Source organism: Eumetopias jubatus, unplaced genomic scaffold, assembly GCF_037043125.1.
Source record: "Eumetopias jubatus isolate StellerSeaLion01/CBP00866 unplaced genomic scaffold, mEumJub1_p1.0 scaffold_3, whole genome shotgun sequence".
Lineage (NCBI taxonomy): Eukaryota > Metazoa > Chordata > Mammalia > Carnivora > Otariidae > Eumetopias > Eumetopias jubatus.
In genome coordinates, this window is record NW_028274809.1 from 182,266,567 (window position 1) to 182,292,184 (window position 25,618).

The window sequence follows — 25,618 nt, forward strand, 5'->3', positions numbered from 1 at the left end:
GTCTCCCCTTTTACAGATGGTGTCACGAGGCACAGAGGGGTGAAAAATGGGCTCATCACAGCGAGTAAGTAAGTGTTGGATTTGCTCTGTCTCTGGGGCCCACACACCCAACTCCCTGCCCCCACGCTGTCTACTCCTGGAAACACGCTCTGTACACGGGCAGCGCTCTGAGGCCTACCACATCCACAGATGACAATGGACTACCTCCAAAAGGAAAAAGCAGGGTCCTATCATTACTTTAATAACAGGAACATTAAATTTCATCATCAAAGAGCTGAATTTTAGAACTAGAGAGGAGTTTTGATGCAGAAACGGAGCGCACTTGAATTAGCAGGAGTGTATGTGACCGTGGATGCTTTCTAAGAGCTTTCAAACATGCTCTCCTGTGACAGAAACATTTCTTTACAGTGTTGTAAACTGTTGAGATGCTTAGAAGTTGTGAAGCAACCCCAAGCTTAACACTGCTGAAGTATCATTTCTTTCGATTACCGGGAAACTTTTCTTATAATTGGCTTCTTTTAGTGAATGAGACATAGTTTTCCCAAAAACCCAGCTCGAGAGTCTTGCTGGGCTACCTCAGACAGATCCCCATTCTTGACATGGATCCTGGCCATGCTGTCCAACCATGTCTTCCTGAGCTCAGGAGTGCTGGCGTAGGACTTGGCCAGACTGTACTGGAGGTCCACCAGCATCTCCGGGTCATTCTCATGCTCCTTCATCTGGGCGGTGGCCATCAGAACTGTGCGTATCCTTTTGGTCAAGTCCTTCACGTCCGAGGAAAAGGTAGTGTGCTAAAACAAGGGTGGAAGAAGGACACATGGCTTTCAGCTGTGTTCTGCCTGTCCGCATCCACACTAGATGATGAGGCAGTCTTGGGGGTCACCCACCTTGATGAGCCTGTCACTGTTGGCACAGTTGTTGATGATGGACAGGGACTGCTGGAATCTGGTTCCCCCGATCCCAACAACATCTGCTATCAGCTGGCTGACGGAAATAATGACCTTAGGGACACACAAATGTGAACAAGTAATTTCACCTTCAAATGACTCCCCAGACTTGGCTCCTGCCTTCAGTTAGGATGTGCATGAGGACAGGGCAAAGTTTTGAGCACAGATCATTCCAGTGCAGGGAACAATGTCTGAGTCATCTTTTTCCCCTTCCAAGGATCATTTCAGGAGGTGATTTTGCTATCCTTAAGTATTTTGTTTGCATAGCAAAATGCTCATCAGGAAAGTGTAGAGGCATGAGAATCAGATAAGCCTGTATCATATGGATAGTCACTTATTTTCTCTAATAAAGAGGGAGACCTTATCATTTACCTCCTCGGGTAACTGGTTTGAATGTATACCCACTAAATATTCAGTAAGTGGACTGTCCTTTGCATTTTTTATTAAAACATAAACATATTAACTATGCGATGGGGGGGGGGTCTGTCTTCACTGGTGTCTGGGGTACGCTCCGCCTTTACCCAGTCACTAAAGCTGACATACGGATTCCATCTTTATTCCCTCCTTTTCCTTCACCGTCCCCAGGTATCATCAGTCACTAAGTACTGTCAACTCATTCTCCCCTTCTTCTAACCTTACCATACCTGGTCCAAGACACCATCCTCTCTGGCCTGGATTTGACCATGGTTTCCCCGAAGTCTTTCCAGCTAAGGCCTTGACTCCCTTGATCCATTCTCAGCAACAGTCCAGGCGATCCCTCCAAATACGCAATGACGTCTTCTCAAGTTGTTTTCACCCATATTCTTTACTTCACTGTAAGGACCTTCTCCAGTTCCCTGGACAGGCCCGCCCCCTTGTGCATCCGTCGCCTGGAACATGCTCACCCTCCAAACCTGCTAACCTCTATTCAACTTTCACATCTTCTAGAAGGCTCCCTGCCCCAGCCAGATGCCCCTCCCCTCCTCGGTGCACTCCAGTTCCCCTATTACAGCACTGGGGACAGTGTATCGAGAAGAGCTTCGGGGTTTGTCTATCTTCCAGCAGACTATACACTCCATGGGGCCAGGAGAGGGTTCTGTTTTGTTCATGGTTGTATCCATGAATCTTAGCACATAGTTTGCAAACAGCAAGTATTTGTTCAAAAGAGGAATAAACACAGAGATGGAGAAGGCACTCCTACATGAGTTTACAGAAAAAGAGAGCCTACAAAAACACATAAGACTTTTCCACATCTTGCATGGTTCCCAGAGCAGAGCATTTGGGACATTTTGACTCTGGAGAGATTGCAGGTGTGTCAGTAGATGGAAGACAGAAAAGAACCACTTTGGGGCGCCTGGGTGGCTCGGTCGGTTAAGAGTCTGCCTTCGGCTCAGGTCGTGACCTTGGGGTCCTGGGATCGGCCCTGCATTGGGCTCTCTGCTCAGCAGGGAATCTGCTTCTCCCTCTGTGCTCACTCTCTCTCAAGTAAATAAATAGAATTTTTTTTTTTTTTAAAGAACCATTTTGGACTTTCTGTGTTTTACCTAAGATGTTTGCTATGAGGCACCCTCACGCAGATTCTAGTAGATGGTGATTCAATGGAATTTCAGTCAGTCCGATACTGAGTCAATATTTAAAAGTCAATTTACCAAAAGAAATGCACTTCGGGCCCAAATCTTACAATGTAGAGAATGAAATAAACCAAACCAGTAAATGTGACTTCCCAGTTTTCCGTCTCAAGGCCAGATGTTGCCCTACGTACACTGAGGTAAACAGGTAAATGAGACGAAGTCTTCCTGCTAACACAGAATCCCACAGAACACAACTGCGCTGGAGACTGAACCTACACGCACCTGCAAATGTGTGCGGACGAAGGACTTCTTTCCAGTGTAGTCGAAGTTGTTCCTCATGAGGAAGTACAGCAGCTGGGAGGCCTCAGTTCTGATGGAGCTCAGCTTCGAGTTGCAGCACTTGAGGATCTCGTAGCACAGAGCTGCACACATGTCAGCCCTCCCTTCGTAGAATGTCGAGGGGAACTAGGTGAATGCCAGAGAGCAAGGGCAGGTGGAGATCAGTGAGCCCTTCAACTCCAGGTGCAAAGCAGACAGGATGATCATCAACAAGGGCTTCCCCCGAGGAAGCAGCTTACCTTATAAATGAATGACCTTAAGGCAGTGAAGACATTTTTTAAAGCTGTTTCAGACTGATGTTTTTGAAGAAAACACAGGTAGACGTCAAAAACTTTTTTCATGAGAGGATTATGTCCATGGTCAGCCAGGAGCTGGTTCTGAGAACACACAAGGACAGCTTGGTTAGTGAGACACACCAGACACCCCTACTAGGTTGCATACAATTTTCAGACTCAAAGGTTAAATGTCCCAGGTACTAAGACAACTTAGAATTTAAACACTGCCATAAATCTCCGGGAAAGCACAGAATCCTCATGTAGTACGAATAAACCTGTAACTAAGTTCCTGTTTTGGAGAGTTTTTTTTTTTTCTCCAAAGAGTTTATTTATTTATTTAAGAGAGAGAAGCAAGCACGAGTGGGAGGAGGGGCAGAGGGAGAAGCAGACTCCATGCTGGGCGTGGAGCCCAACTCGGGGCTCGATCCCACGACCCAGAGGTCATGACCTGAGCCAAAATCAAGAGTTGGATGCTTAACCGACTGAGCCACCCAGGTGCCCCTTGCTTTTTCCTATTAAGGGAGGGACTAATCATAAAACTTCCTAGCAAACCATAACATGGCTCGAAAGACAAGTGTTCCTCAGTACTGATTTGGCTTCTCTTTATTTATTTACTTTTACTGTATACCAGCAACCAATTCAGAAGTAATCTTTGTGATACCTTAAATTCCAACAAAGAAGTGCCCTTACAGGTGTCAGCTGATTAACGGGCTGGGAAAAATATTGAAGCGAGGTATGTGAAGTAAGGCCCTCAAAAAGTAAGTTTGTGGGGGGCCTGGGTGGCTCAGCTGGTTAAGCGTTGCCTTTGGCTCAGGTCAGGATCCCAGGGTCCTGGGATCGAGTTCCACATCAGGCTCCCTGCTCAGCAGGGAGTCTGCTTCTCCCTCTGCTTCTTCCCCTGCTCCTGCTCTCGCTCTCTCAGATAAATAAGTGAAATCTTTTAAGAAAATAAAAAGATAAAATTAAGTTTGTTTTTTCCAGGCTTCTCAGGCACTCTGTTAAGCAATGAATAACCAGACAAGTTTGGTAAGGTGGGAAACGTACAGGTTTTGATCAGGCACCATTTATCATCTGCACAAGTAAACTGAATCTTACTATTCTCGTCTGTAAAATGGCGACCCTAGAACTGACCTTGCACAGCCACTGCAAATATGCGAGTGAAGTACAGAAAGCATTTGATGCGTACTTGGGTCTGGCTCACTAAGTGTTGGCTAGCAGGATTTTAACAGGTCATGGGTTTTACTCAACAAAGCAAAACAAGAGGGCCAACAGTTCATACTTCTCACCGTCCTGCCAGATTTTCTCACACCAGCAGTAAATTCATACTAACCGAATGCCTTGTAAACCTGGTTGCCGAGCTAGAAGGCAGCATGCAGCCATTGTGTCTAAACGTGTGGGACACTACAGAGCTACACCTTCAACTACGCACAAAGATGTGTGTGTTTGGGAGACGGCACACGTCTGCATTCTGCACAAGTAGGCAAAGATGATTATAATAAAAAAAGGTCAGGAGGCCAGTATCTCAAACTAATCTTACAATTGTGCCAAATGACTGGAGACAGCTTATGGCCAAGTAAATTGTTAAATAGCCAAGTATGGCTAGAATATTAGTGTTAAGATTTACCTCCTCTTACTTTGGAGAACAATTTTACTGAAGGAATAAGTTTTGTTTTCTTAAGTCCAGTGATTCACAGATGAATTCACAGCTGGTAAGACACCTGGAATTCACAGGGATCTTTATAACATGAATACTGAGGCACGGCATTGAATTTCATCATGTGAAAGAGAAGCAATTTAATGAGCAGAAAATGGGACTTAATTAACTGAATATGATATAATTCTCAACCCCGAGCAGCTGTTCACCAACTGGAAAAAAAAAAGGCTGTTTCCAGTGTTTTGGGAACTGCTTACATGGTTTGTTGTCTGCGAACATTACTTTTCCCAGGGGCCACCATTCTCCCTAATTATGGCTGGATTAAGGTTTGCGCAGATCTGGATGTGAGCTTTCCTTCTCTCAGCACTATCTGCTGGAGACATCCAGAAGAGATGGTGCATACAAAAATCACCAGGAGCCCTGGTCTTACTGTTGGAACTGGCCTGTCTCCAAGTTCTTACCCCAGGAGTTAAATTTTCCTTCCTCACTCTCTCTGGTCAAGGTTGTGCTTCCTGTTTTCAGGATTTAGCCTTCTTGGGTTCTGATCCCAAAACCCACTTAACTGCAAGAATGCAGTTAAAATCACTCACACTAAGATATAAGTAACCCCTCATTTCAAGGGGTAAAGGACCTGTTACCCTGGACATACCCCCATGTACCAGCTGCCTTCTGTAATCTTCCAATCAATTTTCTGTCCTCCCTCTCTGCTGTCTCTTTTTCACTAATTAGAAAGTTACATACACTAAACGTAAAAAAATTTTGAACATTCAGAAAGGTCCACGGTGGGAGGGCGGAAGCAAAAACAAAACCACCCTTCACTTCTCCACTCAGAAATCACCACAGGTAACACCAGAGTGTGCCTCATTTTTACTTTTTATCCCTGTAGACTTGTAGTGAGGATAGGAAAATTTCATTCAGGAAAGTAAATGAGACACTAAGACAATACGAAAGTCATGACTTCTCTCTAGCAACAAGGTGGAGCATAGGTTATAAATAAACCTCAGGAACGGTCTGATGTGGATGCAGGTTTGACTGTTATAACACGTCCTCCTAGGGCAAATGAGCCTTTCAGAGAATGAAGACACAACATCAATAATTTTTAAAGATCCAGGAATAGGATGTAAACGAATTTAAACCCTCGGTACCAAAAGGAGATGTCTAGAACCGTGCTATGTAAGACAGATGTACCTTTCCTGGGCATATGGCACTGAGTTTTATTTAGACAGCACTTTAAGAATCTACCTCAGAGAAGAGCTGTTTCAGTTGCAAATGCTTACCCATCACTAAGGTGACCTAATGTCATGTGCCTCTGCAGACCAGGCTTATGGTTGTGTAAACCACACCACAAACTCCCTAGAAGTACCCAATTATCCAAGTGCTTCTCACCGTCACGGACTGATTCTCACTAGGCAGCTCAAATCAAGAAAAGGCACAAGGTAGGATTGCTAAAAATACGTTCTCAGGTTAAATTTGTAAACACATTAAAAAACATTATCAACTATTTAAAGGTCAGGGTTGACTTGGGATTGTGTTAATCACAGACATTGTGAAATTACCAGAGAAGAATCATATTTTTCTGCATGTAACAACCTTGGTTTACAAAACACACCCTTTTATGTATTAAATGAGAGAACATGTGAAAGCATCCAGCACAGGACCAGCATCTGGTAAGTGCTTGGTAATATTCTCCTCTTTTTTTCTGTATGGGATCATTCAGCTACCTTGGCATCCCTCAGCTTATCTTTTCTCTCGGCCCCGCCCCCCTCCCCACCACGCCCCCCGGCGTAGTGGGTGGAGGACGAGGGCTTTGGCAGGCCAGGTGTTCAGGGATCCTGGGCAAATTCTCTGACCTGTCTCAGCCTCTCCTCATCCGTAAAATGGGGGGACAGGAAGATCCGCAAGAGCAGGCTGTTGTGAAGGTTAATGTTTGAGGCGCAGAAGGCCCTCAGTCAGTAGCAGGGCCTAAGTCTTTTCAAACGTTTTCTCTCATTAACAATGTGTTTTCTTGGGGCGGCTGGGTGATAGGCACTGGGGAGGGTATGCGCTATGGTGAGCGCTGTGAAGTGTGCAAGACTGTTGAATCACAGACCTGTGCCTCTGAAACAAATAATACAGTATATGTTAAAAAAAAAAAAAAAGAAGACGACGACAGCAGGAGGGAAGAATGATCCGAGGGGGAGACGAACCACGAGAGACGATGGACTCTGAGAAACGAACTGAGGGTTCCGGAGGGGAGGGGGGATGGGTTAGCCTGGTGATGGGTATTGGAGAGGGCACGTTCTGCGTGGAGCACGGGGTGTTACGCACAAACAATGACTCATGGAACACTGCATCAAGAACTAATGATGTACTGTACGGTGATTAACATAATAAAAAATTTAAAAATAAAATAAAATTATGTACCATGTAGCTATTAAAAAAAAAAAAGAATGTGTTTTCTTGGCTACCTTTGGCAACTTACTAGACGTGGTCAATTCAGAGACTCAGTCACGATGGGGCTTTATCTGTGGAAGGTGATTTTTCTCAAATTACGTCAGCTAACTCAATGCAATAATTTTTCTGAAATGCTCCAAAGGATGCCTCAGCTGAGTAAATTATTTGCAGGGCAAGATCCCAGTGGCTGCTTTGCCAGTGGGCCTCATGAACCTGTAATGTAGGCCAGGTAAGCCTGCAGCGGGGCATGACATCCCTTCCTGCTGTAGCATCTGCCCATCTTCCCACTTTTTCATGGGGGTGCTGAGCTTTAAATGTTTCTGCACACAGGCATGTAGACTTTGACAGAGATCACCTCAGCACTCAAGCTCAATCTTCCCCCCGGGTCTGTGCACTTCTAACAAGCTCCCAGGTCTGCAGCCGCTGCCGGCTGGGGGACCACACTCCGAGAGCCACGAGAGTGGAGGCTCCGTGGAATAGGACATGGCTGCCCCCACACTCATTTTGATGAGGGTCTATATTTCCTTCTCCTCCACTGGGTTCCTGGTAATGACATTTCGGGGGGACATGAGTGGCGTGGCTGCTGAGAAGAATAAAGGTATCGTCTAATAAAGTGACATGATATCAGGGTAACTATTTTTACCCTACTAAAGAAATGTGCCTTATGAGAAGCAGAGACAAGGTAAAGCAGAAAATGACTTGAGTTATCTTTTTCAAATACCCTTGGAAACACAGTTTCAATATTCATAGCATTATCAACACTAATTCAACTTCCTTCTTCTGCACTGGAAATGGAAGCAATCAATTAGCAAGACTGTGAAGTGTTAGGTTCCTAAAACCAAGTGAATGGCTTGCGAGACCATTTCCACCTACTTGAGTATTACTTGCTGAAACCTAAAAATAAGACCGAAACCACCTTTTATTTTCTATCCTTGAAATGCTTCTATCACTTCATCTACTGACATTTTTTTTAAATTGTAAGAGGTGAATGTGTTTCTACTTATTGCTCTTCTATATATAAATAGCTAATTTTAACTGCTGCTACATTTGGATATTCTCATAGATAGTAGGGGCAGAAATGTCTGATTGGGTTCCTGTATTAAGTAGGGGCAGAAATGTCTGATTGGGTTCCTGTATTTATCATCCTCAAGGGCACAGAAAACCGTGTTCCCCAGGTGGATGCTTTCTTCCGGCCAAGAGTTAACGGCCTCCAGGGACTGTTTCCATCATGTGCAAGTGTGCAGCACACCCTGACCAGCTAAACTTGACTTTATTTCAAGGAATTCAAGTCATTAACCATGGAACGCTTTCATTAAGGTATCTTAAGGATGTGTGGTTTCTTTACAGGGGCAAAAACAGTTGCTGAAATAAAAAAAAAACCCAGGAAGTTCTTTTGCTGGTTCCACTAAACGAGCAGAATGAATTTAAAAGGTAAAGCTCTGACCATGCCCAGCTGTTCAATACAAACCTTAAATGCCAGTGTAAACAGAGAGAGTGTGTCTAGAGCCGTGAGGCACACCTCAGTAGCGATGTTGGCTTCCAGCAGCGACTGGTGAAGAACGTCAGCGTCCGAGTGGCCGTAGCCTGCGTGGATTACAACACAAGGTTACTGCCCAGTGACTGCAGACAAAGAGGCTGGCTGCACAGTATGGTCGCAGTCAACTTTTGATTATTTACAGAAGGCTTATTTCCCTTTTTCAATGGTGGGGTGGGGGTAGGTAATTTATAATGTGTCCGTTCAATTAGAACTCTTTTTCAGTTCTGGAAGGGAAAGAAGAGCAGGAAACACGTATTGTGTTCTGGCTATGTGCCAGCCATAACTCTATGAACTTGACATGTATTAGCTCATTTACTCCCGTAGCAGCCCTGTGAAGTATGTACATTATTAAACCCTCCAAGCAGAGAAGGAAACTGAGGCACAGAAAGGCTAAACAGCTTGTCTTAGGTCCCACAGTTAGTGAACAGCAGAGCCAGGAAAGCACCTGAACGGGAGCCAATCAACAGAGCCACTTGGCTGAGCTCTTAGGATGGGAGGAGTGGTGAAGGAAGTGGAGATTTCTGAAGCTTCCTGCAAAGACAGAGGCAGCGGCGCAGCAGCACAGGGGTTAAGAAAATGAGCCGGAGGTGGGGGGGGGGGCGGTGGGGAGGAGGGCGCCTGGGTGGCTCAGTCCTTAAGCATCTGCCTTCGGCTCAGGTCATAATCCCGGGGTCCTGGGATCGAGCCCCGCAGGATCGAGCCCCGCATCGGGCTCCCTTCTCCGCGGGAAGCCTGCTTCTCCCTCTCCCACTCCCCCTGCTTGTGTTCCCTCTCTCGCTGTGTCTCTCTCTGTCAAATAAATAAATAAAATCTTTAAGGAAAAAAAAAAGAAGAAAATGAGCTGGGGGTCAGGCTGCTGGTCCCTAAATCCAGCTTAGCCACTTGCTAGCTGTGTGACGTTGGGCAAGTTATTTGACCTCTTTATGCCTCAGTTCCCTATCTGTAGAATGGGGATAATAATAGCATCCACCTCAAAGGGTTGCAGTGAGCATTCAATTGGTTAAGATCTGTGGAGTTATTAGACTAGTGCCTGGCACATGGTGGATGGCCGTGTCTAAGTGTTGAATCGATAACATAAAGATCTGTACGATCAGCTACAATGACGAGTGATAATCAAGAGTTGACTGCACTGCTAATAGTATTCTACTTGCTTGATCAAAAAGCATGAAAGCCAGTACATGTCTGAAAGAAACGTTTAAGAAAAGGAAAGGACTTGAAAAATCATAATTTAAATACAAACTGATATCTTCTATAACGTGGCTGTAAAAATCAATTTAGTACCGACATAAATGTAGCTTGACATACAATTTGAGATATTAAATCATGAAATGATACGCATTAGCAGAAATACATATAGGGATGCAGAGATGTTACAGTACTGATATAGAGGACAAAGAAAGATGGCAATATAATAAAACATCACATAATGTCCTACTCCAAGGAGCAAAAACAAATCAACACTTACTATGTAGGTAATTTTCTTTATACTCCAGAGAGGAGGACATTTTCTATAAAGATCAGGAAAGTGAAGTAGAGAAAACCTACAGAATTTTCTTGAGGCCAGTAATGGGAAACAAAACCCAGAAACTACACTCCAAATTCCTTATCCAGGTCACTGTATCACAGTACCTATTATCAGGACAAAATAAAGTAACTAGCATGACGTTATTCCTACTTTGATAAACGTCAGAGTTTAGAGTGATTTTTAAAAGACTACAAAAGAGATTTTCCAAGCTGCCAGGTTGGTCTCAAAATAGGCTAAAAATACTATCATGTGCTTTCATCCAGTGTTGCTCTGCTTTTAGAAGGGTGGTTCTGAAGCTTTGTGGTTGTGGACTGCATGATTTTCACACTGCAACAGAGTCGATGTACCTTTAGAGGGGCTCCGTAACACCCTGGTGCCATGTAGTTCTCTTTATGTTTGCTTTTTTGGTAAGAAGTCTCCCGGAGAAAGAAAGATGGATGTACTTTGGTACTAATTTCATTGCACTGCCTTTGTAAGCTAGGGCATCACCTCATTCGACATGGTTTGTTTGGTAAGATTCAGAGACGGTGAAAGAGGAAAACAGATTGTTAATTATGGCTAAAGTGATCACAAACTGGGGGAGGGGGGGATACACCACCTTTTATTAGGCCAACCAAAATTACTGGTCAAAAAGACCCTTTGAGGGCTGCTGAAGTTTTATAGTCTGGGTGAAATCATATAAGGAACTTGTTTTGGTGATCATTTTAATATTTTTCTTGGCAAAGAACTGAAGTTTTCTTTTTCTAGGTAACCTCTTGGCTAAGTGTATGCAGGTGTGATCATTATAGATGCAATTGCCTACACACTGAAGAATTTCCACAGTATTTACTTTCGGCTGAAGGTCTGGACCCATTCAGGACTGGAATTTGGCGATATGTTGTTTTTAAAACACAGAATCAATGGCCACGCTAAATGAAGTTTTTATGTAATTATGTATACACATATGGAAACATGACAATGACAAAATTTCTCTCAGCACTTACACCACCTATGAGTCTTGACATTGTATATTTAATCTCCTTAAGGGTAACAGTCAGATTCATATAGAAATCTGTCTGTGTCTGAATCAGCTAAGAATAAAAGAAATGATCCTTTTAAGCCACAACTGGTTATAATTTTGCTTTTCCTTAAACTCCTATCTCAAAAAATCAGCAATATTCCTGAGCCAGTGTTATTAAAAAGTCCCTAAAAAAAACGGGCAGCATGGAGAGGTTGTCTAAGTGGTAGAGACTGCATGGACACTTCATCGAGGAGGGATACTCCCGTGGAAACTGCTTGTCTCAACGCCTGGAGCTAAGTTGTGCATGAGGAAAGGCTTTAGTCATTGGTCATCATGTTACAGGCCAACCCAGAAAAATGAAACAAACTTGGTACATCCAAAAAGGGGTCTTAAGAAAAAAATACAATTTCTTAAAATATCGGTCAGCAACGTCAGAAGCTGCTTAAGCGGATTCTCACCGGGGCAAGTAAGGAAGGCTGTGTTAACCCTACTGATTTCCCCTATGGAATAGTGGTGCCTTGAGGCACAGGGCACTGACTATCTTCAGCCAGGCTGATCAGAGAAAGGAGGAGAACTTCCCTTGATGTGCCATCTTTGGCACACACATCATGGAATGCTTCAGTATCCTTAGGATTCACAGCTCACATTGACACAACTTTCATTTTGTTATCACTCTGATCAATGATTTATTCTAAAATCCCCAAATTAAAAAAAAATCCCCAAATCTTTTAAACACAGAGGCCAAGGATGAGATTTCCACCCCCACCATGTCATGTGCTATGTTAGACTTAATTAACTTACTCTGTTTCATAAACTCCTGTTATTAGAACAGCTTGACTGAATAACACTGACCACATCTGTAAACCGTCTCTCCCTCCCCAGTGCCACGCCATCAGAGGTGATGTGGTGGGAGGGACACAAACGCTTGCCTTTTCCAAATGTCAGAGGATATTTGGGCTCGAAGTTAGATACATATTCTTACAGGAGGCACTTTCTTTGCAACAGGTGCCTTTATCCTTTATGAAACCAGAATTCTTGTTTTTATTGTCAATTTTTTCTTCTGACCCACATAATATGAATCCAGAAAAATAATACATTTTATGAGAAAAAAGTAAATACTACTGAATGACAAGGAATCTTCTTGCTAAAAGAAGTCCCTAAACGTGGAAGACCTAGTCCCCTAGATATATTAATTCATGGTCTGCAGCTTTTACTAACTGCATATATTTTTGCAAAGTATCAGAGAGATCAGCCTCTACATTACCTATTTGTTCTTCTCCGTCCCACTTTTATTGCTAAGAATATTTTCCTCACAAATGAGCGAAGGGTGGACAGTAGAATAAGGAATAATATTCCAAGGCAAAAATTATGTGATTTGCTGTCTGTCCTCTGATTCACACAAAAAACCAAATATGCTCAAAATGATTTGTGGAATGAGTCTATAATCCCAGAGTTTATACCTGAGGAAATTGTGACACCATCTGCTTTCTCTCCTCTGAAGAATACCTCAACCTAATGTTTAGCTGAGTCTGAAAATAGTACCTGGTATGGGATATACATTCCAAACTGTGAAAACACTTGGTTTAAGCATACATTGTAATTTAAAGTCCTTTTTTAAGGATATTAAAAATATAAACATGCCTGACTTTAAAAAGGCATTGTGCCAGACCTTCTCAGTCCTGAAACCCCCTCAATTGCAAGAAGTACCAATGACTGGCTGCCATATTGGATGTAATGTGCAAGATAAACATGTGAGATAGGTCTGTTATAACTCTAAGATATATCCTGATATTAGAAATGCTAGAAAATGTGCAAAAATATTATTTCTAAATCAAGGAAACCTGCCTCAGAATTAAAAAAAAGTGGCTTCATGAACAAACATTTCATTTACTGTCTTGAGTATATACTTTTAAAGCATCCAAGTCGATTTTTTACCTATTTTAAAAGATACATTGTCATGCTTAAAACCTTCTGAAAAAAGGGGCACCTGGGTGGCTCAGTCCGTTAAGCATCTGCCTTCAGTTCAGGTCATGATCCCAGAGTCCTGGGATGGAGCCCCACGTTGGGCTCCCTGCTCAGTGGAGGGCCTGCTTCTCCCTCTCCCTCTTCCTCTGCAGCTCCTCTTGCTTGTGCTCTCTCTTGCTGTCTCTCACTCTATCTCAAATAAATAAAATCTTAAAAAAAAAAACCTTCTGAAAAAATATTAATATTACTTCAAAGGATATATGTGTTCTCTGCATTCTTCCTGTTGATTCAATATTATATACAGTAAGGGAATTTAATTATTACTGATACTCCTGTCTTGCTTGCACTTCATAGATGTCAAAGAATGGCAGAGTTAGATGTGGTCTTATAAGCCATCTCATCTAACCCCTTACCTCCCCGTGTGATGTTTAAGAGACCTGGACAATATCCCCAGCGGGTCCTCATCCAGTCTCTGTTTTCACCCCTCCAGCTCCAAGTGCCCACACTAGCTAATGGGCAGTTCAGTTAGAAAATGCTTTTCCATAATGACCTGAAATCAAATTCTCTGCAACTTAATCCGATGACCTTGAACTCTCTCTTACACCAAATAATACAAAATGCAGGTTTTCTTCAAGTGTTTCTACCTCTTGTCTGGCTTTTCGCCCTATCATACCAGTGGGAAATATGAACTATCATGCAAATGAATATATTCCTAGAGCAATACATAACAGCAAAGTAAATGCAAACTGTTATTTTGTATGTTTTGCACATGTATCACTTACTTACTTGCAAACATGTCTGACTTAGCTTCCTTCCCACAGCATGGTTTATGTAAAATAATCTACATGCAGCAATCACTTTCAATTTGCCATTTGACACAACTAGCTTCTGTTGATACACAACAGGATGAGCTTTACAATAAAAAGGTCGATGTCTTAATGTTGTAAACATTTACTTTTCATGTACCTGGGTAATGACCCAAATATAATGAATCTCTATCCTCTGAGTGTTTCTGAAATAGTGAAGACTATTTGGCCACAGTGGGATTAATCATTTTCATTATTTCCTTTCAAAATCCAAGAGTAAAGATAAGACCCTGCCATGGTTACATGTAAAGTGCATATGGTGTCCTTTCCCACGACCTACATGGATCTGCTAATGGGGGCATGAAACTTGGCCTCCACTGGATTAAATTTCTGGCGGTCCTCTGCTGCCCCCAGCTGGTCAAGCTGAGGCCTGACAAAGCCTCTCCTCAGAGAAAAAGACAAAACAAAAAAAAGCAGGTGGTGTATATGGGGAGGGGGCATTCTTCCTATTTTTATTCTTTTCTAAAATAAATTCAAAATAAATTCCAAAATAAATTTTAGACTCTGGCACCCTGCAAATTTCTCACATACTGGATTTACATCATATTGGTTGGCCCAACAGAAGGTACTGTATTCATTGTTAAAGAGGACTTTAAAAAAAAGACATATATGGCTACAAATTTCCCATAAAATACCTAGGCACAGGTGTAAAGAAATCATGTACGTATATATACGTATACATGCTCACACACATACACATGTATACATACAGTATATACTGCTTTTTCTGTGGCTTCTGGGAGAACTGACAATTTGGAGCTCAAAAAGCTAACAAGAGGGAAAGGCTAAAGCCACCTAGATACCCATCAGATTTAGAGATGTAAATGGAGACTGAGTTCTAGGAGAAGATGCAAGGACTGTGAGACACCAGAACCAATTCGGGATGAGCAGGAATTGTAGGAACACAGGAGAAGGCTAAAAGAATCAGCTACACATTGTTTATAGGGAAGGCAGAAGGAGAAACAGTGATTGAGGATGGTGTCACTGAAAACTGACTGAAGCAAAAATCACAGGATGAAAGAGGAGAGAGGCACGAAGGACGGGCTCTCTGTGGGTAGCAGGAAGAGAGAATGAGAATCAGCCATGTTAGCAATGTGGTGCTTGGCTGCAAAACACAGCCAGCTGTCTCTCTCGTCCAATTCAAGCCACCATCGCAAAATCTGTTTGCAGTGGGAGGAGCTGCGGTCTATCTCAGTGGATTAAGGTTATACACTCATGTGTTGATCATTCGTTTTACTTTTGTTTGTTTTCTATGTTTCCTAAATGATTATCTTTGGAGTCGGGGACTTGGTCTGCTGATTGTTTTTTTTTTTTTTTCAGGTGCTTTAAAGTTTAAGTATTTATTCCAGCTGACAGTGAGGTAGTGCCTGTTATAAACTATGAAAGGCAGTGTGGCAAGTCCTGCAGAACAGTGAGAATTTAATTTCTGTTTGCTAAATAGGAAATGACAACTAAAAACAACAAAACTTGTTTTGTTTGTTTCAACCCCTTGTCTGCAGAGCTAGAAAAAGCCCTGACAAGATATGGAAAAGTCAAGTATTGTAGCCTGAGATGCATCATGAACGTACATCCTACAGCAGAGTGTAGGACTCAGCACTAGCTCTTGAACGCCACCAATTCGGTGTGTGGCAGGCAAATATAACACTGATCTAAATTAAGCTTAGATTTTTACCAAGAGAGTCTATATCCATTCCATCGAACTTTGTTGGGGTGAAAGAGTGGATAGCTGCTGTATTTCGATGCCTCAGCCTTCTTACTCTGAACTATTATCAATTTAAAGCATTGGGAATATTGTCTTTACTCTTAGCCTATATAAAGAAAGATAGGAAGATCACAGTGAATGGCATTCTTATGATTAGAAATGATGGAGAAGATATTAATAATTATACATTAAAAGCATTACTCGGAATGAGAACAAATAAAATTGTCTACATAAGACAGTAACTAGCTATGTTATGCTTGGAGAAAAGATGAAACAATTCAGAGAACACATTACTAACAAATGGTATTTATTATAAATGATGGCATCAGTTTTTTTAAAATACTGCATGGTTGATAACTTTTAGGTTTTCTGCTTTGAGAAACCTTTAAGGAGACGAAACACTTAAGTTTCTAGAAATAGTATATGATGCCATGTCTCCTCTAGGGATATGAAAACGGTAAATTAAAAATAGGCTCCCACTTTTTGGTAGAACCTCTACTGTGAAGTTAGAAAGCCCCAAAGTTAGGAAGGCAAGATGAACAAAAAGGTCTCGGTTTGCAAGTGAAGCGGCCTCATAAGCAGACTTCAACCTGATTAAATCTTACCATTGTCTACAGAAATTCCAAGCACACTTGATATTTTTCTCACACTGAAAACACAGAAAAAGTCACTTTGTTATTGGCTTTTCCACACCCTCACAAATTGATTCATGGGCTTTATGTTTTCACAGCAGTTTAAGGATTAACATACATTCAAAGCTGGAATGTCAGAATGTGGACACTTGATCAACTACATGCATGGGCTCAGAAGAACGAAAGGAAGCTGTCCCAGATGTCCTCAGGACTTGCACAGGGAAAATCCAAATAGTAAATTAAAGATATCAGAGAATGTTTGGCTGTCAAACCCACCAAACTTTACGTTAAAAATACTGAACGGAGGGGGTTGGGACAAAGGGTCCAGCACTTTAGGTCTAGTGCCGTAGCTGACCATGTTCCACATTGTGTCACTCTCCTCCAAAGAAGGGAATTTCGCCATGAGCTCTTCATCCCACTTGCTCTGAGCTGGAAGAAAAGTCAAGTTGGTGATGTGGTGTGGTGCGGCCTGGGGCTCTCCCCTCTGACATGTCACATGAGATGGCTGGCTGTTACGATGGTATGTCATGGGACTTACTGTGGTTAAAAGTGAGAGAGTTATCCAGGCTGCCCAGCTGCTGCAATCTGGCATGCATCATTCCTGTTCTGTTACGGGAAACAGGCAATGTCTGAGATTTTCGATCATGAACTATGGGTCCCAACCCCTCCTGGTTCCTGCAACATGAGTGAAATGGGGTAGAAGCAAAAGTTAGACTTGTTACACTGCAGCAAGACGAGGAGGGTTAGTGAGGCCAGGACACAGCACAAGGGGACCGGCCACACGCCGACCAGGAGCAGCGCGGCCTGCCTGGGGCCGGGTGAGCCAGAGACGCACACACAGGTGGCAGCTCCTAACAGGTTCACAGCAAAGCACCTGATGACGAAGAAGCAAAAAACAAGCCAAAGCAGGGAACTTTTGAGTTTTAGAATGTACTTTAGAGATGCTACTATTTAAAAATTGGAGCATCAGTCTGACGTGGTGCTAAAGGTTAGCGTTCTGACAACTGCCAAACACCACGAATCTTTTTGGGTTATATATGTTATTAAAGAGCAAAAAAAAAAAAAAAAAAAAAATAGAAAAAAAAAATTTTTTTTAATGAAAACAATGCATTGGAAGAAACAGAACAAACATGCAATGAGAGGGATTATATGAGGCGGTTTTAACACCTTTATTCTTACCCAGGCAGGAAGGAGAAGAGCCACACACTTTGTTAAACTTGTCAGCAGTCAAGTAAAGAAAATAGAAAAGTGATCTGGGTTAGCAATCAAACAGCTAACTTCCTACTGTGTACCATCACCAGAGCAGATGAAAAATGAGACCCGTGCTAGAATGACACCTGTCCCCCGGCCCGTAGCCAACCGTCTCCCTCACTGTGTTATTGTGTGGAGTAGAACAGGGCATGCATGGAGTATCATCCGGCAACATGCTGCTGGGTGATTTCAGAGGGACACAACGAGAAGACGCAGTATTCATCAGACTGGACTGCCACGGAGGGCAGACACCGACAGCGTTCAGACTCCTGCTCAGGATCTTTGTCACATGGAGCAGAAACCACAGGAATTTTCTATAAAGCAGGGCACATCTTTCCACAATGCACATAACAAGGAACATCACCTTCCACTCCCGCCTTCCTATGCCCATCTATTTTTAGGACAGCCCAAGGAAGAACACTTTTACATGCAAATATATACAGGGTGCCTATAAAGTCAGAAGATTTTTTTAAAAAAATTAAATTTATAGCCATTAAAAAAATTAAGTTCACAGTTACACAAAACCCATTTCTAAAATATTTTGTTGGGCAGAAATCTTCAGCTTCCCACACGCACCATGTTCAACTCTGCGGCATGTCACTGTATTTTGCACAACGCTCTCCAAATGCCATCTTGTGCTGTGGGTGACAGTTACTGCAAGAAGGCTGTGAAGCTTGCCAGGCACAGTGCCTTCCGGTTACAAATACACTGTGTGCCCATCTTCATGGGGCAGAGTCAGAGGGAATGAAGTCAGGGTGTGAGGTGTTACTGTATAAGGTCACCTTGTATATACTTGCATTTGGTACTCAAAAGTGCAAATGTATAATTTACTGTTACGATAAAAAATGACAGTTAAAATGAGAGAACTTTAAGTGCCACTGCATTTCAGTTAAAAATAAATACGAATAGGATGAAAGCGTAAAATATACTCTCTAAATTTGCTCTTTAAAAAAAACCCCACAAACTTTTATTGAACATGAAACATAATTGTGGAAATGTCTCAAATATCCCAAGAAAAGAACAATGTTAACATAAAAAGTAAAATCTCCACACTCAAATAATCTTAAAAATCTCTTTCCTGTTTCATTGCTGTAAAACAGAATTATAGATAAGAGAAAAAACTCAAACACTAGTAAATTTTAAAGTTTTTCCTAAAATATAAATATGTTTACCTATAAATAAACAATAACAACAGAAAAACAGGATACTTAGACCAACCCCCTAAATACCTTATCACAGGATACAGAACGTGGACAAAAACAAATACAGATGCACTGAGCAGCTGCGGAGCAGGAGGGGGGCGTGGTAAGGACAAGATGTGCTCTAAGGAAATGCCTCCAAGAAGGAGAGGCTTGGGTGCCCCTCACAGTGAGGTTCCAGCTCCCCTCGAACTCAGCATGGATCTCAGAGGATAGTGTGGGGCAGGGCCGTGAGGACTTCTGAAACTCAACTGGGAGCTCTGGTCAGACAAAAGCAGGGTATGGACAGCCTATCGGGACTAAGAAGAGAAAAGGCTCCGCTGCAGAGAAGGTTTTTACGGGAGTCCGAACAAACCTGAGATGGACTGAAAACATTCTCATATGAAGAAAAAAGGAAAAATGGTTCTGCGAGAAATTAACGTCTTTGTAGTTGGGAGAAGGAATGGTAAAAAGTGACCTCTGAAAGTCAAACAGGGGAAGCGAAACCACTGAAGGAGGAGAAAAGAGCGAGAAGACACACCGGGGGGAGCTGGGCGAAGCGGAAGGGGGCACGGAAGGAACAGAACACGGGGAGCATTTGGAAGGAAGCACACGGGCCATAAAGGGAAATCCTTCCAAGAGATGTGCATGAGGCAAAATGAGACTGAAGGAGTGTGGGAATGCAAGCGAAAGATGCCACCAGATTTGACGGTAGCAGTCCAAAGACATCACGGCTGTTTATGAGAATTCCAACTGCCAATCATCACAGATGACAATTTCCACACATTCAGATCCAAGTCATACAGAGAATGATACACATTCAAACTAAACCCCCACAGTACCTGGCTATATATCGCTTCCCCATGTACTGGAACTGGTGTAAGCAGACTCTGCAGACAGGATGAAAAGTTATTAGGAAAACGTGAAAATAAAATGGTTTCCAATACATTGCTTTATTTAAACCCACCAGCAACAACACATTCAATAAACTCTTACGCCTACCATGAGCCTCTTACTTCTGGTGTTCAGAAATTCTCAGGAAGGTCTCTCTCACCCAGAGAAAATCACCACCCTACAGGGGAGGCACCATGCTGTGCTGTTGGTGCCGTGCTGGGCAGTTAAAGCCACAGGGAGGTCTGGGACCAACAGGATTGTCCATCAACTCAGGGTTTAGACGCTGACTCATGCAGTTTGCCTCGGCACAGGCGCTGGGGGAAGCACGGGGGGGTGCACCGTCCCCAGATGCTTATTTGTCCTCATTCAATCTGGGCAAGGAGCTCCCTCTTTTGGCTTTTCTAAATGGACTGGTCCCTTACAGACATCATATATCTGGTTTTGGGGTTTGTTTTCATATGTCCACAGTACTGATTTTTTTTTTTAAGATTTATTTATTATTTATTTTGAGAGAACGAGAATGAGAGAGAGAGAGAGCACATGAAAGGGGGGAGGGGCAGAGGGAGAAGCAGACCCCCTGCCGAGCAGGGAGCCCGATGTGGGACTCGATCCCGGGACTCCAGGATCTTGACCTGAGCCGAAGGCAGTCGCTCAACCGACTGAGCCACCCAGACGCCCAGTACTGATTTTAAAAAAAAAAAAATCATATATTTAGTAAGAGTAGTTATAATAATGTCCAGTAAGTTCTTCTGGTGCTGAATCTCATCTCTCTCCCTCGTTTAACTTAGCAGAGAGAACAATCATGCAACTATGAACCAAGACCATAATCCAAAATGCACAAAGCTCTGAACACCATAGGTTTCCGCCTGCGTTTAGGCAAATATATTTGGCATCAAATTCATGACCCCAATTAACAGATATAAAGCGATTTACGGTTATAATTTACCCAATTGTTGTGAATAATCATAGTCCTACAGAAACAATAATGTGTTTGATTGTGGGGTGCTGTCTGAGACCTTGCTGGGGTGTTACAGAATATGCTCTATATGTAAATTTTCTAAAGACCCCAAAATTTTGGATTTGGAAAATCATCTGGCCCCAGCAACATTTTTTTTTTTTTTTTAAGTAGGCTCCATGCCCAGGGTGGAGCCCAACGCAGGGCTTGAACTCATAACCCTGAGATCAAGACCTGAGCTAAGATCAAGAGTTGGACGCTTAACTGACTGAGCCACCCAGGTGCCCCTGGCCCCAGCAATTTTGGATAAGGGATTGTGGATTCGTGTTTTTTTTTTTTTTAAAGCAAAGAGCTTAAAGGAAATCAGAAACTTAGATTGAAGAGATAAAATGAGGTAATAAAGATAAAATTAAGATTTCACTTACATTTAAAAATTATACCTATTTTTGTCTCAGTTTTTACATCTACTTGAGCTAAGTTAGATTCCCCTTCGAAATGTAGCATCCACCCAATTCAGCTAATAAACTGTGTCATTTTATTCAAATGGCTTTTATACATAAGCAGTTAGAGCTCTCATCTATAACAACCACATATCTAATAATTGAGGGTTGGTCACTGCCCACTGAGTCATGTGCTCCTGAGAGCAGGTGCTGGGGTCAGGTCCAGCAGAAAGAGCTTAAAAAGGGTGGATGTGAATATACTACATTCCTGGTTCAACTACATAGCATTGTTCACACCTCTTAATTAGCCAGGAAAAATCAAGAGGCAATAAGCCGAACAAAACTACTCACTCAGATATTGTAAAAAAATCCATAAGTTCAGATGTTGAAGCCTTGTTCCAATATGTAAACAAAGCATCTAGAAAGTAAACATTAATTTGGTCAGAATCGTGATGTGTATTATATACATTAGGGGATAGGGAAAAGATTTTGGAGTATAAACCCTCAAACCCTTTTATAGCTGATCAAAGAACAAACTGCAGTGACCAATCTTTACCGGTAACATACACAACGTGCATATTCAGTTTAAAGAAGCTGCATTTGAACACCTGAACTTTAATTTCATCATGTATCACCTAGCACTATATAGTACATATTTAAGTTACATATAATGTGCTCTTAAGTGGGTCAGAAATTTCAAAGAATACAAGTAGGCAAATAATCTCAAGTTAGGCTCTCTCTTTACCTGATACAGATCTCTCTCCAGTAAGGAATCTGTTGAAAATTCTTGCATATACTTAAGTACTCTCTTCCTAACACATACATGCAGAACTGGAAGTGTACATGCTCACACACTGCTCTTCCTTTGAGTTTTAACTCAGTAATGTAGCTTCGATCTATTCCAATCTTTTCCAAGTTGCCTGATATTCCTCTCCATGAATGCAGTATAATTGAGTTAGCCAGCCCCTTACTGATTGACATTTACTTGTTCCCCCCCCAATGTTTTGCTACATTAAATTATGCTTCAAAGAATATCCTTTTACGTGGATGTTTGCACACTTGTCTGACTACATCTATAGGATAAATATTCTTAGAAGTGAAATAGCCATGTCAACTTTATGTGCATTTAAAATTTTGACAGATGTTGGCAAACAGGCTTCCAAACAAGCAACGTATGCAAGCTCCTGTTTCCCAGGATGATGACGCAGTATACTCTCGAATAAGAAGTCACACTCATACCTGCTCTGCATCAAGATGACCTGGCATATTTTCAGTAAAGGCAAATCCTACAAATCCGTTTACAGGAAGCATTCTCCGTGTATGACCCTTAACTTTTTAGAATTGCACAAAGAGTGTTATCACTGGGTAGTTAAACATTTTTGCATTCTTATATTTTATATTGAGGTTGAGAAACTGGTGGAGAGATTTCTCTCAGGGAGAAAAGCCACTGGATTTGGGGGCCTGAGGTGAGTGAGAGTGCGTCCGCAGAGACGCTGATGGCTCATGAAGGCGCACGGCCACGGACTTTTCACTCCACACTTATCAGGCAGGGGAAGCCATGAGATATACATGGAGAATCTGTTATTTGTGAGCACTGTGTTGGGGGGGGTCTCATGATTGCACACCTGTCCTATCTGAATCGCCACCACAATCAGAGGCAGTGTTCCAATTTACAGATAAGCTAATAAAGGCTCAGAGAAGTCAAGTGGTTCTCCCATCACCAGCCTAAAGAATCATGGTGGAATGGGGACTTAAATCACCTGATTTTAAAAGCCACGTTTAGTTTATTAGACCAGTAACATGGGTGGGTCAGTGAGCTTCCATCTTTCAGGAATTCTGAGTTCAGATTCCAGAGGAACAGACTCTGGTTACTTGAGACTGGCCATCCTCATGCAGTGAGCACCCAAGGAGCCAAGTGAATATGAGAGGACCTGTCCGGGTCAACTTGCAGGTATCTGTGGTCACCCCAGCACATATCAGACAGAGCCGGCTGGTCAGCCAAGGGACACCAAGCTGCCTTTCCTTGCTCTTGGCTACTGACTGAGGCTGAGGTTGAGGCTACTGACTAAGGAGAGGGGGAAGACGACTAACCTCTATGAAGGAGGTAGGGGCCCAATGCGTAGGAGGTGCTCCTTGAATGTGGGTAAAGGGAGAGAGTAGCTACACAGTTAAACAGTTGACTCTGGTTGTCTGTCTGGGAAACTACTCCAAAGACAATTTCTCCCCCACCCCATACCACACACAAGAATCAAGTCCAGGTAGATACTAAGATTTAAATGTGAAAATTTGAATAATACCACTTTTAAAGATAAAGAAGATCTTTATATCTTCATGACTCTGGGGAGAGGTGAAGATTTCTTTAACATGACACACATACAAATTCAAATTATAAGAGGAAGGAAATTGATACGTTGAAGGTAATTTTTTTTTTTTTAAAAAAGCTCTAAAACTGTTTTGAAGAGGTCATTGCATGCAAGTCTGTGCATGGCCTTCCAAAGGTCTATCTTTAAAGGATAACTTTCACTTGGATGCAAAATTTCTGGTACATTGGTCTTAGAAAAGTAGTTATGTTCTAGTTATATAAATTATATTTATTATTTGAAACTTAAAATATTTTAAGGAAAACTTTCAGCAAAGGAAAAATAGAATTACAAAGCTGGCTAAAACTCACCATCATGATATAAAGTTCAGAACTTTTGACATTAAGGGAAGAATTTCAACTTTATAACCCAAACGCCTGAATAAGTGCCCAGTGCTTTGCTATTTGGTCATCATTCAAGGAAAATATTGTCTGTTTGTTGTGTTTTTAAAAGCTCCTTTAAAGTAACAAATTAGTAACAAAATAACCTAGTCCTGAAGCATTTTAAAGTCAGGTATGCAGTTCCTAACATCTAAGTACTAAGGTCTGGCTATTAATGCTGGAGAAATGGGAGCTTGATAGAAAAGAAACACTATTTTCAGGCAGAAATGCCTTCCCCTGGATGTTTAAGGCCCACACTGACTGCCACCACATTGGCAGCATGAGAGGCCTTCAGCATTTTGTTTTCAAAAGACTTTGCCTTCACTCAATACACTTCACAGGACACTTTCTGCTACGTTGCAGCGAAAATAAGACAAGATTTTTGATCAAGGAAGAAACATGACATTGTACCATGGCACAACTTAATGTGATTGCTTGTATCACAAAACCAGAGTTTCATGGATGTTTACACACTTTATTTCATTAAAAAATGTGGTTGTCAAACCCTTCATGAGAAACTTAATCTACTATGTTACCACTAATTCCATGAGAAAACTAAAAAAATCACATCTCGCTTCCAGTTAAAGCCAGGAATGTCACACACGCTCTAAATGGAAGAGATGCTTAGATCCCCCAACACTACATCTTCCAATTCAAGAGCCTGACTAATAAAGTTATGCAAGTTGCCAGTAAGTTCGTTTGGACAAATGAAATTGTTTAAAAAAAAAAAATCAAAGGCTGCCTCATTTATCTGCTTCTGTCTCCTTTAACTATGATGGTAGGTCTGAGTTTAATAAAAAAAAATTGTTTTTAAATGGCCCATGTACAGTTTAGAACTCACTTTCTAGAATAATTAGTAAAAACCCTTTTCCAAATTAAGACTCTTATTTCTGCTACATTTAGTAAATTAACATGTATTTCAAATGAGGAAGAAAAGCTTTTTAAGTCCTCCTATCCTTTCAAGCAATTACAAGTTTTAAAAAAAGAAACCAAAGACTGAAACAAAGTAAAACCGACAACTTCACTTTTACCTACCATCAGACATGCTTTTTAAGATGTAGAGGAAACACATCAGCAGGCTCTTAATCTCGGACTGGTCAAGTTTGTCACAACGAACCACAGAATTTCCCAAAGTGCCACTTTGTTGGTGCTAAAAAAAGGAAATACAGGTGAATTTTTTAATCCATCATTCCAGGTAAAACAAAATTAGGTTAATTTTTCTGCCTTAGAAGAGAAAGGTTCTTAGAATTGAGTCAAATCACACAAATTGGAAGGTATAACTCATTTGTCGACAAACCACAGGCACACCTTCACCAAATACACACACAGGTGCTAGTCCACAGAAGCTCTGACTTGCCTCCTTTGCATACTATCCTAAGAGACAAGCCAGCAGGCACAGACTTTTCAAATTAGATAACCTTAGCTGTAGCTACCAGCTTAGTTCTAAAATGTCAAGTACAATCTCATGCAAAAAAGGATGTGTGCTAGGATCAAACACAGAAATGATGAGTCAGAAGACACCGCAGAACCAACCATATCCTCAGGAGAACGCCAGTGGCTGAAAGAGCAAATAAAATCTACACTCCTGTTGTGTACCAGCCACAAAAGCCTAGGGCTGAGTCCCTGTCATTCAGCTGACATCATGGGGCACCCTTGGGGGGGAAACAACAGGCAGGTACCCAATAGGAACAAACAGGGACACCTCAGCAGAGCTTGGCCAAAGACCCTAAACTGA

The 25,618-nt window shown here is 42.0% G+C and overlaps 1 protein-coding gene across 6 annotated transcripts in view; it reads right to left on the reverse strand.

Annotated features, from left to right (window-relative positions):
- DOCK9 (dedicator of cytokinesis 9) overlaps positions 1 to 25,618 on the reverse strand; it is a 283,314-nt gene that overhangs the window by 34,730 nt on the left and 222,966 nt on the right. For 2 of the 6 annotated variants that reach the window (XM_028112025.2, XM_028112023.2), the window contains exons 35-43: positions 24,919 to 25,033; positions 21,495 to 21,561; positions 19,697 to 19,744; positions 16,399 to 16,442; positions 8,667 to 8,782; positions 3,076 to 3,213; positions 2,780 to 2,962; positions 888 to 1,001; positions 576 to 791 (exon numbers count right to left, since the gene is read on the reverse strand). In XM_028112025.2, the coding sequence (XP_027967826.1) occupies positions 576 to 791; positions 888 to 1,001; positions 2,780 to 2,962; positions 3,076 to 3,213; positions 8,667 to 8,782; positions 16,399 to 16,442; positions 19,697 to 19,744; positions 21,495 to 21,561; positions 24,919 to 25,033 (1,041 nt within the window). Of the gene's footprint in view, positions 1 to 575; positions 792 to 887; positions 1,002 to 2,779; positions 2,963 to 3,075; positions 3,214 to 8,666; positions 8,783 to 16,398; positions 16,443 to 16,963; positions 17,101 to 19,696; positions 19,745 to 21,494; positions 21,562 to 24,918; positions 25,034 to 25,618 lie in introns of all 6 variants that reach the window. The other 4 variants (XM_028112024.2, XM_028112021.2, XM_028112022.2 and 1 more) reach the window with 2 other exon arrangements.